The sequence below is a fragment of the Mixophyes fleayi genome, chromosome 3, assembly GCF_038048845.1.
Source record: "Mixophyes fleayi isolate aMixFle1 chromosome 3, aMixFle1.hap1, whole genome shotgun sequence".
Classification (NCBI taxonomy): domain Eukaryota; kingdom Metazoa; phylum Chordata; class Amphibia; order Anura; family Limnodynastidae; genus Mixophyes; species Mixophyes fleayi.
In genome coordinates this window covers 132,939,303-132,959,027 of record NC_134404.1, presented here as the reverse complement: position 1 = coordinate 132,959,027, position 19,725 = coordinate 132,939,303, and the positions used below count along the sequence as shown (strand labels likewise).

General features: G+C 38.1%; 1 protein-coding gene across 2 annotated transcripts in view; it reads left to right on the top strand.

The window, feature by feature from the left end:
* LOC142142782 (acetylcholine receptor subunit delta) overlaps window positions 1–19,450 on the top strand; it is a 33,939-nt gene extending 14,489 nt beyond the window's left edge. For both annotated transcript variants that reach the window (XM_075200598.1, XM_075200599.1), the window contains 8 exons: window positions 492–647; window positions 2,849–2,964; window positions 3,672–3,872; window positions 5,375–5,486; window positions 7,154–7,268; window positions 8,134–8,344; window positions 14,581–14,699; window positions 19,014–19,450. In XM_075200598.1, the coding sequence (XP_075056699.1) occupies window positions 492–647; window positions 2,849–2,964; window positions 3,672–3,872; window positions 5,375–5,486; window positions 7,154–7,268; window positions 8,134–8,344; window positions 14,581–14,699; window positions 19,014–19,196 (1,213 nt within the window). In that variant the 3' untranslated portion in view covers window positions 19,197–19,450. The remainder of the gene's footprint in view (window positions 1–491; window positions 648–2,848; window positions 2,965–3,671; window positions 3,873–5,374; window positions 5,487–7,153; window positions 7,269–8,133; window positions 8,345–14,580; window positions 14,700–19,013) is intronic.
* The last annotated feature ends 275 nt before the right edge of the window (window positions 19,451–19,725 follow it).

Sequence of the window (19,725 nt, the reverse complement as noted above, 5' to 3'; positions counted from 1 at the left end):
CTTATCTCACATTACAATTAAACACTGCAGTGAAATGATTGATAGATACACTCTGCTTGATTTATTAATAGAAACATTTTAGAAAAGAATAAGAGTCACACTATATCCATGCATTGGGAGCGCTCCTGTTACCATCTTGTGTAGAATTTGTGTAGACAGACACATTTTAGACAAAATAAGGACCAATTACAATCCACAAAAAGTGCTTCTCTCTGTAGTCATACTTGTCTCCCATTCCATGGTGCATGCCAAATTCAAGGTATTTAGAAACACCCTCATAAAATAAATTTGCATCTAGCTTTTGACAATCTTAATAATTACTTAGTTACACTTTTGAGTGTTTGAAGATGTTTATTACATTTGTGCACAGAAAAGTATTTTACAGCAGAGCTTCAACTGGAAGATGAAAATGCAAGTGGCAGTAAACAAATGTAATGAAGGTCCAGTATTATATATTACATCTCACTATTATAACATTTCTTGTTTTATAGCAATGATGGCAACTTTGAGGTGGCGTATTACTGCAATGTCCTTATATCAAGTAACGGTTACATTTACTGGCTGCCTCCTGCCATATTCCAAACTTCTTGCCCCATCAACGTCAACTACTTTCCCTTTGACTGGCAGAATTGCTCTCTCAAATTTAGGTAATTACTTTAATCAGCCATTCTATAGTGGCACCAAATGTCTTACTTTTATTTTGAAAAAACTAAAATGTCTGGAAGCTGTACAGGACGCATGACCTGTACCACCTAAAAATAGATTTTGAGAGTATCATCATCATCTATTTATTTATAAAGTGCCAATAATTCTGCAGCGAACTCACTCACATCAGTCCCTGCCCCATTGGAGCTCGCAGTCTAAATCCCCTAACATGCACACACACACACACACACACACACACACACACACACACACAGACCAAGAGAGACTAAGGGCAATCTAATAGCAGCCAATTAACCTAATAGTATGTATTTGGAGTTTGGGAGGAAACCTGAGCATATCCACACAAACACGAGGAGAACATACAAACTCCACACAGATAAGGCCATGGTTAGGAATCAAACTCATCAGTGCTGTGAGGCTGAAATGCTAAACGCTAAGCCACCAAGGCTTTCCACTCTTCTGTGAAGTTGACTTAAAGAAAACATATTTATACTTATACTTATACTTATAAGATGGGCTTTGTCACGGTCGTCTGTATTTCTCGATCCGCTTCGTGACCCTTAGTTCTAGCTCGAGCAGGGCTGAAATGGAACCTGGTGACCTTGATGATCTCTCTGCTCGTCTAGAGTCCTCAGAGTAGCACAAGCGGTATTGGAGTCTAAGGACCGGAGTCTGTCCCTGAGTACTAGACTGGAATCCGGCGTAATAACCGAATGGAACTGTTCATGGGAACTCAGTCACGGCCCCTTTAGCCAGGCACACGGGACTGGAACCCACTAATAAAAACTCAGACAGAAAAAACACGGTAACTCAGAACAGAATGAACTGGAACTGGAGACAGGGACTAGGAACTCAGAACCATGACACGGAATGGCGAACACAGGACTGCGTGACAGCCACAGACCTGGAATCCACAGACAGATGCACAGAACTGGAAATAAGTCCTAGAGACTCAGAACCAGCCGTAACAACAGAACAGGTGATACTGGTAAAGCCCCTGGTACTGCAGAATAGATACTGGATGGTGCCAAGTTCTTACTGAGGTAAGCGCTCTTGCTGAATGCAGGATATTGCAGGAAGATGAGCAGCCTGAAGTGCAAATTACTTGCAGAATGATGAACTGTGGGTAAAGCAAAATGCTTAAAGAAGATATGCACTTTAGAAACCAAAGGAACCGTTCTAGACTAAATTGCAAACATTATCAGCATTTTCAACAAATAACGAAAAATATGTTGAAACAATCACTCCCTTCACAATGTGTTTCATACTATTACTATTGTATGGTTTGCCAGACAATTTGCAACTGTATAGCATGGGTTGACAAACACAGCAAGATTATTTTAAGTTATTCTTGATCAAAGAAGAAACATTCAAAAACCTTGGTGCCACCTGAAGTTCTGGAGGCTCTTGTGTGACATGGAAAGAGTGTTTCCAAATTATCAGTATGTGGTTGAAACAAATGTAATGTTCACATTTGGCCACGTGTTGCTAGTCTTCTGCAGGTAGATGCTGGTATGAAACTGTGATGGGTACACAGGAAGTAATGTAAAAATAAATATAAAGATTGTCCCATTATGCTTATTCTCTAGACATAAAGCAGATAAGGTTTTTACACACATCGATCTTTGTGAAATACTATTTAAGACATAATATTTTGAGGTTAGAGTGTCATTCTTTATGACATGGACATAAATGAAAGCCCAGTGAGTTCAGTTATATATGAAATAACAGAGGTGTTAATTCCTAATTCTGCCTATCATGCTCCCTGAGAAGCAGCCATTACTTAGAGGGGTGGTGTCACACTTTACAGCACAGCTTACATGATTGGCTAGCAAGGGACATAATTACTTTGTACAGGCTGCATATTGGAGGATTCATACATGTCACAGCAAACATAACTGATTTGCTATGCTCTGGTTTACAATAGTTTTGACCAGTTTTACAGCTTTAAAATAGTAGGGTATGGCTTTATTTATCTGTAAATGCCTCTTTACTTTTTAAAAGAGCAGCAGTATAATATAGTAAGGATGAGAGTGAGCAATATATTTTACAATAATGCTTCACCTATGATAATGTACATATGTGTTTAAATGGCCTTGTTTGGATAAGCTCTATATCCTTTATATTGTTTCTATGTATTGATGACATACACATTTAGTCACACTGTTTTGTGTGGTTACAGCTCCTTGACGTATAATGCTAAAGAGATCAACTTGCGTCTGAAGGAAGAGGAGGACAATGTAACTAAAAGACAATACCCCGTAGAATGGATTGTCATTGAAAGGGCAGCTTTCACAGGTACTGTGACCACCAAGCCATATTATATCATATTACAGAACAGGCAAAGGCTTCTTGCTATGTATAACCAGTTCCTGTTAGGTCACTAAAAGTCAATTTTTACATTTTTAAACAAAATTGCTGATGAAGTGAAAAATAAACCAATAATTTGATGCATTGGATGTCCTGCTTAAATGTATGAATATGGCTTAAGCAGTGGCGGGCTGGCCCGGGGGGCAGCGGGGCATCGGCCCCCCGGGCCGCTCGGTCAGGCCGCCATTAGGGCCGGGGGGTAGGCCGACCGGCCGCCCCCCGGCTGCAACATACAATTCTTTCCCCCGCGGCCGCATCACATGACACTATACACTGTAATCTAACTTTGATTTACAAATACTATCCTTTTTAATATAATATTTTATTTTATTTACTAATGGAAAACAGGGCTAGGGTTTTAAGTGGTGGAATCAGGGAAAAAATCAAGAGTATTGCAATTGGGAAACTCCAATTTTGTACCCATGACATAAATAAATGATTGTTAATTAACGTACCAGTTACTCTTTCCTCACATTAGGAGATCACAAAACAAAAAATTATCTCATTATGTAGAATGATTAAGTAGTCTGCACCTTTCTTATGAATGGACCTGTAAGACATGATCTAGTAAAGTTGGTGCTTGAGATCTTGGTGTAGGCTCTGAAAGTTTGATGTTTTTTTGCTTTGTTTTACAGATAATGGAGAGTGGGAGATTGTTCACATTCCAGCTAAAAAGAATATTGACAGGAGTGTGTCTCCAGACAGCACTAAGTACCAGGACATCACATTCTACCTCATTATTAAAAGGAAACCCCTATTCTACATTATAAACATCTTGGCTCCTTGTGTTCTTATAGCACTGATGGCAAACCTCGTCTTCTATCTGCCAGCTGACAGTGAGTGCCACCCTAACTACATCTAGGAGCCCGGCATAGCACAAACCAGCAGATGACCAGTACAGGGGGATCCATGGGGAAAGGGAATGTCTGTGCCAGAATTAAATGGAACCATTTTTTTGCACTACTAGATAATGTGTCACAATCACATTAGTTGATTAGTAAGAATTGAAGTGTAACATGACATTAGCATTAATAAGAGAAGTGCTAGTGCTGGCAGCTTCTCCATCAGAAATGTAATTACTAAAGTCAGTGGGAATTTATTAACAATTAAAGAGCAAATGTGCTGTAGTCTATAGCAAGTAATCATCAATTGTCTCTGTATTAGTACAGGTAAAACAGTAAAAACAAACCTCTGATTGCTTGCTATGAGTTACCGCTTATTTGAACTTTACATTATCCCCATTATCTTTCCCTGTGTATCCTTGTCATGCATCTTGGTCATTACCCATCCTGTAGTCTAATACTGACTATACATTCACAACAGCTCTTTCTCCTCTGCAGATATAGCTGTTTACTCAACATGGCTGTAATACCGGCACATACCTAGTGGATTAACATATCATTCTTTCTATTTTCAGTCTCTTCTAGCCCTTGGTTTTCTTAATTTGCCGGGTATTCAGAAGAAACTCCTCTTCGCTTCCTCTGTGTGTCATATCGTAACCTCTCCCTCTACCTCAGTCCGCTCACCTCTGCATTCTTGACACTCTTTCCAGACAGGGCACATTTAGGCCTGGTCTGATAAAACTGTCTACTAGTAATGGTCAACACGATATTTTTCAAGGATCACACAAGCAGCCTTTGTTCCCACAAGGAGACCATGCATTATCTTTGCAGAGAAGCATCAGATTCCACTATGGGATCAAAGCAGCATTCTGAAGTGCTCATCCAGCCCCCCACAGTTGGGTTCCCTACACCTAAGTAGTCATGTTGGTGACCAGACCTGCTACATACCTGTGCTAATGCTTTGTACTTTGTTACATCACAATCATTAGGAAGAGAATGCAAAAAGGGGTAAATTGCTCTGTTCATGAGGGTGACAGGTGACTACTTGGCCACCTTTTACCCACAACTGCTCTAAATCTTCACATGCCGCACACTACTAAACTCAGCTTATTACTGATTTATTTAATTACATTTCCACTGATTATTGAATATATTGTATTCAATCAGTTATTTTAAAATTGATTTGCTATATAACCAATACATATACAAGTCCATATAAATGTAAATAAAGTCTGTGCCATCAAAGTCACACAAGCAACTTCACGTGGTATGCATGTAAATATGTATATGTAAGGGCTACAGACCACCTGACAATGGTTGGTTCACTTCTATTCAGAACAGTGTTTAGAATACCTTCTTATCAGGACATGCTGCCCTAATTATTGTGTATTATAAATTGTGATCTGTTTGCTTGTAGGTTTAAGTTGCCATGTCTTTGCTCGGTGTACCTCATAAAACATAAGAGTAGTCAATGCATAACACCATATGTTCTGCAGGTGGGGAGAAGATGACCTTGGCCATTTCTGTCCTACTAGCTCAGTCTGTCTTCTTGCTTCTGATCTCACAACGCCTTCCAGAGACCTCCTTTGCTATCCCACTCATCAGCAAGTAAGTCAGTCTTGTGAAGTGTTGCCTAGAACTCGGTAGTATTAAAGTGCAGCTCACTGCGTCACTGAGGGTTATTTAGAAACATTGTTGGTTGCTGAAAATCTACACTAAAAAGATAGCATGCACCCAAAAGACCAAATAACATAATTAATAAAGTTAATAAACACAAAAGGATTTAAAATAAAAAATGTAAAAGCTATAAATCGTAATCCGTGAAAAAAAAAAAAATCAACTACACAAAAGGAAAAAATGTCAATGTCACATCGAGGCAATGTAAAACATAAAAAAAAATCGATTGCCAGTTAGAGACATTTACATGTACATGAATATGAATGTGTAGGAGTGATGATATTAATTCATACTAAAAAGTTCCCATATAAAAAATATCACTGGATATGACATTGATGGTTTGTTTTAACGGACTGTGTAGCTGTGGGAAGGGGGTATACCAATAGAGTATAAATGTTTCCAAACTAAAGAGCTTTTGTTTTGAATTGATTCATTCATTAATGTTATTTGAGATTGATTAAATAACTACATTATTTCACTAATTGGTATTTTAGTGCATGTCTGTACTTCTTCTAGCTTTTTCTATTTTGAAATGGTAAATAAATTACAATACGATAGTACAATTCTGTAGATTTAGATTGAATTGTACATAAATCTTTGCTGCTTTGGGAGTCATGCAGTCATGTTCTATCAGAAATAAATGATTGATTGCATAGAATTGCAATCAGATAAATTGGAAAATGTTTCTTAATATTATGTAGTGTTTATGCTGTAGTCACAATTATATACAAATCTTCAGTACAGTCTGTAGATCTGTACAATCAAAATATTTGTATGAGGTACCTATGACATTTCAGATGTGAACCTATTAACTTGCAATTGCATTGTGAAAAAGATATTTCCAGTGTGTGGTGACATTAAAAACAATTGATGCCATCACCAATTACCAACAACATAAATATTTTCATGTAGGAGTACCATTTGACAATGAAAGCACATTTCTAATTGGTTGCTTTTTGGGGGGATGATTTGTACCTTTATATAAAGTTATGAAATAACATGAATCAGATAATCAATCCAATAATTAAAAATACATAGAAGTCAATATAGTGTCAGCTGGTGTGATAATGAGTTTATTAGTTACAGTTGTGTATTGTAAAGACAACATAAAAATATTTATTGGATGTCATAGTAATAGTCATTTACAGGACATTAGTGACATTATTTAGCCACTTTTCAAAAATTACTGGGCAAAATTATGAATTTTTTGCCGAATTCACTTGTGACTCTAAATTCACAATGATCATATCCTTTAAAAGTAACTATGGTGATTTAAATCTAGACACACTAGTCTGTGACCGAGTGTGTAATTAAAGTTATATTATGGAATATACTGATTCCACTCACAATCATTGCAATGTCAAAAATAAGACATAATACTCCAATATAAGGCAAAGTCAGCTGTCATTTTGCATCAGATTTCCACTATTGCGACTTCTGTACTGATATTAAAAATGAATTTAGTGATGGAATAGTATTGTACTGTATGTACTACTGGAATAAGAGAATATAGTGTAATATTACTAACATACATTCTATAGCATAGTTAAATGAGGATAACTTTAGTGGAACTGAGTATTTTCCTTGCTCTTCCTCAGATACCTGATGTTTATCATGGTGCTGGTGACGATAGTGGTTGTGAGCTGTGTTGTCGTGTTGAACATGCACTTCAGGACTCCCAGCACACACATCATGTCAGATCGTTTGAAAGAGGTACGTCCAGGGAACCAGGATTTTGACTGAGATTGACTATATGCTATTATCTTAGTGAACATTATGGGCCTGATTCATCAAGGGACGTAAATGGCGTTTTTGTGCGTACAATACGCAAAATCACTCTGTTTATGTCCAGAACCGGACCATACACCACAGAACGCAGCCACGTTCAATTTATCTTCAAACGCAAGGGACACTTACTACAGCCTATGGTTTCAGGGGCAGGCAAGGGCATTTGTCCATAGTCAATGTACAGTAGGGGTGTGCCAATCTAGAGTGCAGGCAACAGCATCCGTTTCAAGCTTTTGGCATCTCTCAAGTACTTGTTTTTCAGCTGTAACTCCTGCTCCAGCGACAGGTCTAGTCTTAGTGCCCAATACTAGTGATGACAGCACAGTATGCATGCTATAACATATGTTTGCAATCAGAAGCAACAGTAAAATTATATTTTATGTACAGTAGACAGTAAGAACATACTAATAAATGTATTTCATGGAGAAAAACACTTCTTTTTATTTTATGTTTTATTAATGCCTATATTATTAGCAGGTAACATTAGTTGAATATTTTTTATCCCCTGTGCATTCTTTTGTAAGTTTATATTTCACATAGGTATTGGACATATCTTGCAGTGTCTAGTAGAGCAGAGCAGACCTACACCTGTATCCATCACCACACGTATCTTCACATACGCTCTTTGTTGAATTCCGGCATGTGTATACCTGATTTACATGTGTTTTAAGACAAGCGTGCATTGTGCTCAGTATGAGTGCTTTAATGAATCAAGCCCTATATATGCATCTGTACATTGCTTTTATTTTATCCTGACTCACAAACAACATTATTTCCATGTTGTTACTAGCTGTTTCTGAACAAACTTCCCCGTATACTACATATGTCACAACCTGCAGAACCTGATCCTGAACCATGGAGTGGGGTGCTTCAGCGCCGCAGCAGTTCAGTGGGGTACATCGCTAAAGCAGAAGAATATTTCAGTGTTAAATCTCGAAGTGAACTTATGTTTGAGAAGCAATCAGAGCGCCATGGTCTGACTAGTCGAGCTACACCTGCAAGTAAGAGACACATGAGTACCTGTCTGTACATGTGATACATGAGTGCTGAATGTGACACACAGATATTATTAAATAAACTTAGCACATATCAATAGCAAATAGCTTTACACATTAACAGCTATACAGTACTCATTCTAGTAAGATTGTAATGTTGTGAGGGTGTCACTTTAAACCATGCAAATGGTTATTAGCAAAGGGTTAACAGTTTAAATGGATTATTAGCTAAATTAAACAGAATCTCTAATTTATGTGGTCTTCTCATGACATTATAATTAATGACATTATACACCTGATGTAATGGAAATATAGCCACGTGAAGACATTTAGAATGTTAAATGAACAAAGGTACTTTTTATTATAAAAAAAAAAAGCACTAATTGATTCATTAGAGAACAATCTGACATAGTTATATAGTTTAAATAGCTCCTCCCCCATGAGGTGACAATGGGTAATATACCTTTACAAAAAACATTCTTAAATATTAGCCTACATTGTGAAATAAAAAGACACACACAGTACATGATAAACTTACCTTTCACGCAATACAAAGAATTATCATTAAAAAACAGATATATAAAGGAAAAAGGGATCTGGTTATTGCCTACCTCTTACATAGTAAGGTCTCTTGGTAGTATATTTTGTAGCTGTAATCACATCTGTTCCCTTGTGAACCAACGTGAAGCTCCTGTATAACTGTCTATGTTTATATTCACACATATCTTACAATTCTTTTAATATAAGAACATGTTTTCATTCTAGTACCCTTACTGTTTATTTAACCCTCACACTGCTCTTCAAATGGGTAGCACAAGACTAGTTTACTACTCACCTTGAATGAAAGGATTCCCCTAGTGATGAAGGGCACCAATCCTGAAATGTTGTACCCAGTCCTCCTACTCCAAAGCTTTTTCAATAATATGGGATGCAATATGATTTCATTAGCTGTCAATGAATTTCAATGTTTCCAGTTTAAGTCTGTAGTAGAGTGGTCACATGCTGACCATCAAGCTCCACACTATTGTTGTTTAAATCTAGTAGGGTGCTGATCACCAGTTCTTTAGCTGCCCATAAGCTTGTCTAGGTAACCTAGTAGTGAATAATAGGAATTGTCATCCAACCTGTCCCGGCACATTGGGTGTTCTCTCTCTCTCTCTCTCTCTCTCTCTCTCTCGTTCATTCTCTCTCTCTCTCTTTCATTCTCTCTTTCGTTCTCTGTCTCTCTCCTCTATCTCCTCTCTCTTCTCTCCCTCCTCCATCTTCTCTCTTTCTTCCATATGTACACATTCGAGAAACAGTATTTTTGATTAGCTGATTCCTCCCCTTGTTCCCCACAAGTCCTCTCTGCACCTCTAACCAGCTTTAGATGGATGAGACAAGAGCTCTCAGATGCTCAACTGGTGGCCCAAAGGCATCTGGTCTTTACTAGACAGGGGCATAAGCAAAACAGTGAACTCTACCTTTGGAAACCTCCAGCCCCGGAAGTGATGTGCGATTTACCAGAGATAAACACACTGGGCCTGATGTAGAGCTGGACGCTTTTGGGCCAGAAACATTAGCAGGAAAAGACGCACACATGATAAAGTGCATTTACGTGTATATGCCTAGTCTGATGAAGATGCGTCCAGCTGTACATTACTAGTACACACACCATGTTTACATTAGAAACAAAGTGTAGTCTACATAAAGCAAAGTGTTAGTAGTAAATGCGCAAGTAGCGCAATTTCTACACAATATAATAATGTACAACAGAGAGGTGCCTGGACAGTGTCATTAATCAATGCAAAAGCTACATTTACAATGTAAAAAAGAATTAAATATAAACACAAATGAATTTCATTTAAATTAAGTGAAATTGAACTAAATACAAACATTATTTTCTCCTTAAAAATAATTTCCTGCCTCAGTACAATCGGATGACTGCCATATTATTTTATATTTTATATTTTTATGTCCAGGTCTAACAAAATGGCAATTATGTGTACCTGGCATACGTCTGTCAGCTCCTTCCCTCCCCCATTCCGTCTCTTCAGTTGGACATATGCATAAACATTTTTGTGCAAAATGCATATTTTACGTTGATAAAAAAAACGTAGGGGCAAATACATATATGATAACCGAGCCTGAATGTATTACAATTTATTGTCCAATAGAATTAACATAGGCTAAAAAAAATGGATGTTGCTATTTAACATTATTTTTTTAATTCAACCTAAGTCGATTGGGAAATTAATGGACAAAATGGCAGTAGAGTAGTATACAATATATGTTGTGAAGGTATGATTTTACATTTTTCTTCTAAAACAGTTATAAAACATAACTAGAGTGATGCTAGGACACATTCTTTTTACTTTTGTGAATATTATTTTAGACTATTAGGTGGTCCATATTGCATAGAGACACTAATATATGTAATACAAATATTTTCATAATATTATTTTATATTATTATTAGAGATGCTCACTGACCCCCGTGTTTTGGTTTTGGTTTCGGATCTGGATTACCGTCGTGTTTTGGTTTTGCCAAACCGCCCTTGCGTGTTTTGGTTTTGGTTTTGGTTTTGTTTGGTTTTGTTTTGCTATTTTTAAAAAAATACAATTTTTTTGGTCTAAAATAACCTAATTTAGTGCTCCACCAGTTTCATGGATAAGTGAGGTAATTCTAAAGCTAATAAATGATGAAAAAACAGTTTAATACCTGGTAGGCCGTCCTTAATTCTAACACTTGCCTGCAAATTATACAGACAAACCTGGTTGTCTTCCCCCTCCATCTTTGATTATTGGCAATGTAGCCATTGTCTTTGGGTGTATATTACACCCTCCACTTGTAGTTAAATAGAAAAAAAATCAGCCTGCATAGACTGTAGAATTAGAATATAAAAATAAATGGACCAAGGTAGTTTGGTGGCTATCTATGCCCCCCGGCCCTCCACTTGTAGTTGAATAGATAAAAAGCAGCCTGCATAGACTGTAGAATTAGAATGTAAAAATAAATTGTCCAAGGTAGTTTGGTGGCTATCTATAGTGGCATCCTCAATTGGTGTATCACCGGCTACACTCAGGCTGTTAAGGCACATCAGCAGAACTGCTGAAAGGAACCTTCTTTATGGGTACACTGTCACTAACAGAATGCTCACGATTAGACATATCACTAGTGGATGGACTCTCCACAGGGATTGGTGTAATTTCTGATTCAGAGCATACATTATCCTCTAATGCCTTATTGTTATCTTGCAGCTCGGCTTTGACGCGTAACAGTAGTTGTGCACCACTTTTAGACTCCAAATTACTTGGTCTTGCTTGGTCACGAGTGATCGTACAAGAAGAAGGCTCGGTAACATTTTTGGATCTGCCACTAATAGAGAAAGGCGAAGGCCTTATTCTCTCTTTGCCACTGCGTGTGTAGAATGGCATGTTGGCAATTTTTTTTATCGGCAGTAAACTTTATCTCAGTTACACTTCTTTTTCGCTTCAACTCGGTAAAAATTTTTGGGGATGTGTTTGACATCGCCTTTCCCAGATGATGTACTGGGGTACTGGTGACAGAACCTGGTTGCTGATTCTGCTCATATGTGGACTGCTTTGAATCCATTATAATGAAGCCAAAGCACTTGTAGTGCTACAAATTTTTTTAGATACTGCTGACAAATATAACTTTTGACAGCCAGAAAAATTAATGCAAAAGAATGGGGAACACCCCAAAAGCACTTGGAGTGCTAAATATGTTTTTTTATACTGCTGACAAATATGACTTTTGATAGCCAGAAAAAAATTATGCAAAAGAATGGGGAATAAGGGACACCCCAAAAGCACTTGGAGTGCCAGAAATTGAAAAAAAAAAACCCTCCTCTATCCTCCTCTTATTGCTGTAACAATTGGTATTAAGATTAGAATTGTATTGAATAGAAACAATCATGTGTCCAATTACTGCTCTGTCCCTGCACTGATATAGCCTGTTTGACCTAACCCTGCTCTCTCCCTCTGTCAAATGGCGATGGATTGCTGTGGAGGCTGGTATTTATGCTTTTCAAATCTCGCGAGATCCAAGCTCAGAAATACGTATACGTCACGATGACGTTTTGCCTCGATTTCGAATCCGAACGGGCAAGAGAGTACTGAGCGTGCTGGGCTTGGTACTCAGATAAGCTAAATTCGGATGAATTCGGATCTCGGGGAACCGAGCCCGTCCATCTCTAATTATTATACGTTATTGTTTATATGGCACCACCTATTATGTAGCACTTTGCAGAGAAAATTTCAATCATTCACCTCAGTTGCTGTTTTGGATTGTGGGAGAAAACCAGAGCACCAGGAGGAAATAGGGAAGAACATATCACCACTCTACACAGATGGTGCACTGATCAGAATGAAATGGTGATCACTGTAACACATCTGGTATATTTTCTTACATAGACATGATAAGGAATTATCTGTCAGGCACAAAAGTAATGTTATAGATCTATGTACCAAAGCAGCAGCAGCTCTACTTACCTTCTCTATATAATATCTCTCAAGAGTCCTGATTTTGGCTGGACTGTGCCAATTTGCAGACCCCAAAAAGGGTAGAACTTATTAGAAAGTGGATGTGGATATGAGCAAATACGGGGGCAAATATATGGCATGATTTCATGAATGGGGGCTCTGTGTGGGTGGATTGGCTGATTAAGGGTGTGGCTTATTTTGTCCCTATTTTTCAATTTTAAATGTTGCAAGGTATGATATACCCATGCATACACAGGTCTTGGTTGGGTACACACTACAGAAAATTGCTCACAATGCGATAAAGTTAGCGATTTTACCAACAAATGAAAATAAAAAGTCCCCATCAGCATGCTGATTCATGTGTACACACTATACATGTTTTACACCATTTACCTTCAGACCTGGGCTCTTCATCTGCCATAACCATCGGCCGAAAAGATCGTGACTCTGCACACTCAATAGAGATCTATAGACACTGCCGGTCAGGAGTACATAAACACTGCAGAATTGGAACGACATTGTTCCATTGTTGAGCGAAATTTTTAGTCCAGTTTAAAAATGAAATGAAACGGTAATCGTCCATCGTTGGAGTGTACAAACTACGTGTGATTGGCCCAATAATCAGCTGAAAACCCTGTAGTGTGTACCCAGCCTTACTCTCTCTTTCATGCTCTACCTATCAGTAAAATCATTAGCATACAGACATTCTGTAAAAGCTGCTATTGAGGTAAGTCTATGTCACAGCTTTCAGTCATGCTTTTGTCATACAGTTCGTTCCCCTCAAACAATCCAAATGCTTAGTAACTGTAATGAGTACCATTGCGGGGCCCTTTTAAATATTTTCAAGAGCCATACAAAACCTAGTGCCTTCTATGACATATAGGTGGTTCTGTGGAGTGTCACCATGCAAGGTCACTGACAAGAAGGACTTGGAGGAAGAAGCTAACAGGGATTCCTAAAAAAGGGAGTAGAAATATAGTAAGTTATGTAAATTATACACAAAAGATTTAAAAATAATAAAAAGGAACATTAATACAGTCATTTAGCCCATACATTACAATAATATATTTTATTTGTTTCTGATGCAACCCCTTTAAAAAATTAAAAGTTGTTGTTGTTTCATTCCTTCCATCATTCCTTAATTCATTCATTCATTCATTCACAGAGGCAGACTAAAAGGGTTGAGTACGAATTATCGATGACCACAAATCTGACATCCTTCATCCATACAAAACAAAACGGATTGCACAATAAAATGAAGTAAATACAAGCAGACTTTCCTGAAAGCCAAAGATGCAGATGTCCGATGGCACCGCAGGCTGACAGGCAGTGATTCCGAATGGACGGCTCTCCGGCACTTGAGTGTGACATGTGCACGACTTAGATTAATGTTTATTTAAAGCGGCAATGTCTGGACCCCGCAGGCTAAGTGTTGGAATTGTGGTCATCGGTAATACAATTACCACCGACTAAAACTACAATGGCCCTGAACACTGTATAGTTTAGATTTCCATTATGATACAAAGCAACTTCCTCACTCCCAGTGTTTTAAAAATGAATAAAGACTTAGTACTAGTATTTTGTAATAAACCACAATAATATCTCTTCGAGTTCATTGGAATGTACAGCAAGGCCCTCACTCCACTCTATAAATGGATCATTTATTATTTTTGTCCTTTGAATTTTCCAGTTTCTCTTTCACGTTCCTTTCCCTATTATTCCCTCTTCCTTACCTTTTGCTGTTCTTTTCCCTTGCAGGAGTGAATCCATTGAGCACAAACAACTCACAGGTCCAGCTGTATGGTGAAATAAAGCCAGCCATAGACGGGGCTAACTTCATTGTCAAGCACATGACAGAAAAGAATAAGTATAATGAGGTAAGCATGTTTTTTTTTCTTATTTATTATATTTTTCTTTGCTTAGCCTTTCACTAAGGAACCACTACCATGTCTTCTATTGGGACATGCTCCTATTTTTCCACATTTCCACATGGTTTTATGGGTATACACATAGATTAGGATGTCAAAAGCAATACAATTAAAACGTGGCACAAATGTGACACCTGAAAGCAGTCCATGTCACAAGATATTTTAGACATTTATGACGCTACAAAGACCAGTGTTTTTGTAGGAAAAAAAGAAAATGAATTATGTGGTCATTCCCTCTAAAGAAGTTACGTTCTGTAATGAAACCCGTTAGGGGCATAGAGTCAACAATTTAGTTGGTCTCTGTATACTTTTTTTACCTATTGTGCTATTTTTATTTTCACTTGGCTATATGCTGTAATTGCCGTTGCACTTGGTTCAACCCACCCAGGAGTTGTACTATTGGATTCATCTGAAAGCGGACAAACAATTGCTTTTACCATCCTCTTTTCTCCGTGGAGCATTCTCATCAGAGAGCCGCGTGTGAGGCGGTCACAGATATCACTGTTATCCGCGGATCATACAAGCATTATCCATTCGATGTAACGCTTTAAGGCACTTTTGTCAGCATCCCGCTAAAGCCTAAATAGGTTTCATCTTTATTCACCTATGATTCCAGTCCGTACTACGAAGGTGTGTGATCACTATTTACAACCATTGGACACACAGTAACATCAAAGAGACGAGTCTGCAAAGGTGTAATCTATACGGGTATGTGGAAAAACGCATTATATCTACCATCAGAGACAATGAGTACTACAGTATATTCTACTCACATATGTGTCTTTTCCATCTATGGAGCATGAAGCGGAATATACATTTATATGTGGAACTTATACTATAAAACTTGTTTGAACTGAGGCTCTAGTTCATCTCTGCCCAATACGGAGTTATATATATGGCCATATAGACATTATCATTCATAGGAAGAAACTTACCACTACGTGTGGATTGATGATAACGGCAACTATCAGCACTATATATCTTTTTGTGGGGAAATCGTAGAGCATTGCTCATGTCTTTTAATTAACATCTTTGACCACACAATTGGCTACATAATATACAGCTGTTATATTTTTCTTTCATCAGTAGCGTGTGGTTCATATACGTCATAGTGCACTGTGATGTAGTTTTTGCAATTTTTCCTCACAATATACCTTTGTAAGCATATAGGTATTTACATGCATGATTTTTAATATACACAATAAACATGTTGATTTTATATACTTGACCACTTGTGATCTGCCACTCATTATTTTTATTAGCCTATATTGGAGACAGTTAGATTTGAGCGCTGCATACCGTTTTTTGCTCTGAATTATGTGGGTGTTCCAAAAGTGGTTGTAGCCAGGATTTTGAAATTACGTTTTTACCTTTTCCCATGTCTGTTTATATGGCAGACAAAAACTCGAGATGGGCGGGCTCGGTTCCCCGAGATCCGAACCCAACGGAACTTCGCCTATTTGAGTACAGAGCCGAGCAGGCTCGGTACTCTCCCGCCCATTCGGAATCGAAATCGAGGCAAAACGTCATCATGACGTAGTCGGATCTCGGAGCTTGGTTCTCGCAATATTTGAAATGCATAAATACCCGCCTACACAGCAATCCATCGCTATTTGACAGAAAGAGAGAGCAGGGTTAGGTCACAGGCTATATTAGAGCAGGGACAGAGCAATAATTGTACACCTTATTCTTTGTATTATTATTTCAATTCTAATCTATTCAATTCTATTATTAATTCCAATTCTATTAGCAATTGTTAGAGCAGGAAGAGAGGAGGATAGAGAAGGCTTTTTTTTTTTTCAATATTTTGCTCTACAAGTGCTTTCGGGTGTCCCATATTCCCCAGTGTGAAACAATATTTTTTCTGGCTGTCAAAAGTCATATTTAGCAGCAGTATTTTTTACAATTTTTGGCACTACAAGTGCTTTGGGGTGTCCCATATTCCCCAGTGTGAAACAATAATTGTTCTGGCTGTCAAAAGTCATATTTAGCAGCAGTATCTATACAATTTTTTGCACTACAAGTGCTTTGGGGTGTCCCATATTCCCCAGTGTGAAACATTAATTTTTCTGGCTGTCAAAAGTGATATTTATCAGCAGTATTTCTACAATTTTTTGCACTACAAGTGCTTTTGGCTCATTAAAATGGATTCAAACCAGTCCACATATGAGCAGAATCAGCAAGCAGGTGCTGGCACCAGTCCTGATGGTAGTGTTCCCAATACGTCATCTAGTAAAGCCTATGTAAAAGTACATAGTATTTTTAAAGCAGGGATAAAACACACACACAAAAAAAAAATTACTGTGTTGAAGCGAAAAAGAAGTGTAACTGAGATAAAGTTTACTGCCGATAAAAAAAAAATTGCCAACATGCCATTCTACACACGCAGTGGCAAAGAAAGAATGAGGCCTTCGCCTTTCTCTATTAGTGGCAGATCAAAAAATGTTACTGAGCCTTTTTGTATGGTGACCAAGCAAGACCAAGTAATTTGGAGTCTAAAAGTGGTGCACAACTACTGTTACGCGAGAAAAGGCAAGCTGCAAGAAAACAGTAAGGCATTAGAGGATAATGTATGCTCTGAATCAGAAATTACACCAATCCCTGGGGAGAATCCATCCACCAGTGGTATGTCTAATCGTGACCATTCTGTTAGTGACAGTGTACCTATAAAGAAGGTTCCTTTCAGCAGTTCTGCTGATGTGCCTTAACAGGCCGAGTGTAGCCGGTGATACACCAATTGAGGATGCCACTTTGGAATTAGAAGAGGGTGAGGGGAAGATTTGTGTAGCGCGCTAATGAGGATGATGTCAATTTCTATTTATATTCTACAGTCCATTACGGCTGAATAGTTTTCTATTTTACTCCTAGTGGAGAGGGGGTCTGCTGCAGACAGATACCAAACTGCCCATTTCTTTTAATATTCTAATTCTACAGTCTATGCAGGCTGTTTTTTTTTCTATTTAACTACAAGTGGAGGGGGGGGGGCATAGACAGCCACCAAACTACCTTGGTCCATTTATTCGTTATATTGTTCAGTCTATGCAGGCGGCTTTTTTTCTATTTAACTACAAGTGGAGGGGGAGGGGGGTCATAGACAGCCACCAAACTACCTTGGTCCATTTATTTGTTATATTGTTCAGTCTACGCAGGCTGCTTTTTTTCTATTTAACTACAAGTGGAGGGGGGGGGTCACAGACAGCCACCAAACTACCTTGGTCCATTTATTTTTAATATTGTTCAGTCTATGCAGGCTGTTTTTTTTTTTTTTAACTACAAGTGGAGGGGGGGGTCCTAAAGAGACTGACACCAAACTGCCTTTGACCATTTCTATTTAACGTACAGTCAATGCAGGCTGATTTTTTCCTATTTAACTACAAGTGGAGGGTGTAATATACACCAAAAGGCGCTGGCTACATTGCCAATAGTCAAAGATGGAGGAGGAAGACAACCAGGTTAGTCTGTATAATTGGCAGGCAAGTGTTAGAATCAAGCACAGCCTACCAGGGATTAAACAGTTTTTTTCATAATTTATTAGCTTTAGAATCACTTATCCAAGAAACTGGTGGAGCACTAAATTAGGTTATTTTAGACAAAAAAAATTGTATTTTTTTCAAAAATAGCAAAACAAAACCGACGGTAATCCAGATCCAAAACCAAAACACGGGGGTCAGTGAGCATCTCTAAAAAAAAAGAGAAAGTGGTCACACAAAACAAATGCATAGACACTATTAATTAAAAAAGTGTAATGAAGATAATTTGCATCACAAATATGGGATGAAGATTTCTGGATCATAAACGACACTCAGTATATCATTGTTACATATCATTGCAACTGTCTTTGGAAAACAAGATCATTCTATGATAAAAGCTTTAATGTGACCTTAGAGATTAAACGTAGGCTCAGGGAATGATGAAGGGTTGGGGTCTCTGAGAGGGCCTAGGATGGGGGGGCATCGGAAAAACCACCCCCCCCCACCTTTGACCCTAATAGCGGCTGCAACCACAGTAGTTCCTCCACAGATTTGTATCCTGAGTGATGCTGTTAAATACATGGAGGAGGCCTGTATATTGGTCATTAATGGAGAACCTCACCATATTCTATGTTTTAAATGATGTACATTAATTATTGTGATTGAGGCTATACTATATGTTGTCTGACTACCTGCCATAAGGGTAACAGTATATTGCTTTTAAGTGCAGTGCTTAATAACTAAAGTTCTGTCCTCCTCAGTTTCTTATTCTTCCTTATCACTGTCTCTGTAGGAGAAAGATAACTGGTACCGCGTTGCTCGGACGGTTGACCGATTGTGCCTCTTTATTGTGACGCCCGTTATGATCATTGGAACCCTTTGGATATTCCTAGGAGGGGCTTATAACCTACCTCCACCCTATCCATTTGCTGGTGACTCCTTTGATTACAGGGAAGAACACAAGAGATTGCTATAGAGATTGCTGTAGCTCGCCAACCTGGTCCAGTTGAAGATATGCTTAGTGCCAGCTGGAGAAAAAACTTAGAGCAGGGGACAAAGTGAAGAACATCATACATTCTTGTGTCTTTTATATGTTTGCCTGCATGCAGTGTCTCATTAGGAAATTATGTGTTTCGTCTTGAAGATTTGCTACTGTATTTACAAAAAAATCCTTTATTGATTCATAAATAACACAGTCTGCAAACATGGGTGGCAAGTGTTTCACATGTTTTTTCCCACACTGTAAAGAATAAATAGTCTAAAGTACTTGAATCTGAGTATTTTTTCATTACTTCTGAAAATATCTGTCTGTTTATTATCGTATATGTATATAACACCACTATATTACAAGAGTTGTACAAAGGACAATGGGGTCTATTTATCATTGACGGTACTGACCACTTGCTAGCAATAATAAATAAACCCCCTAAATAGATTTCTGCTGATCACAATGATGCAGAAAGATGTACTGCTGCTGTTCAAGAACACTTATTTGCAGTGCAATC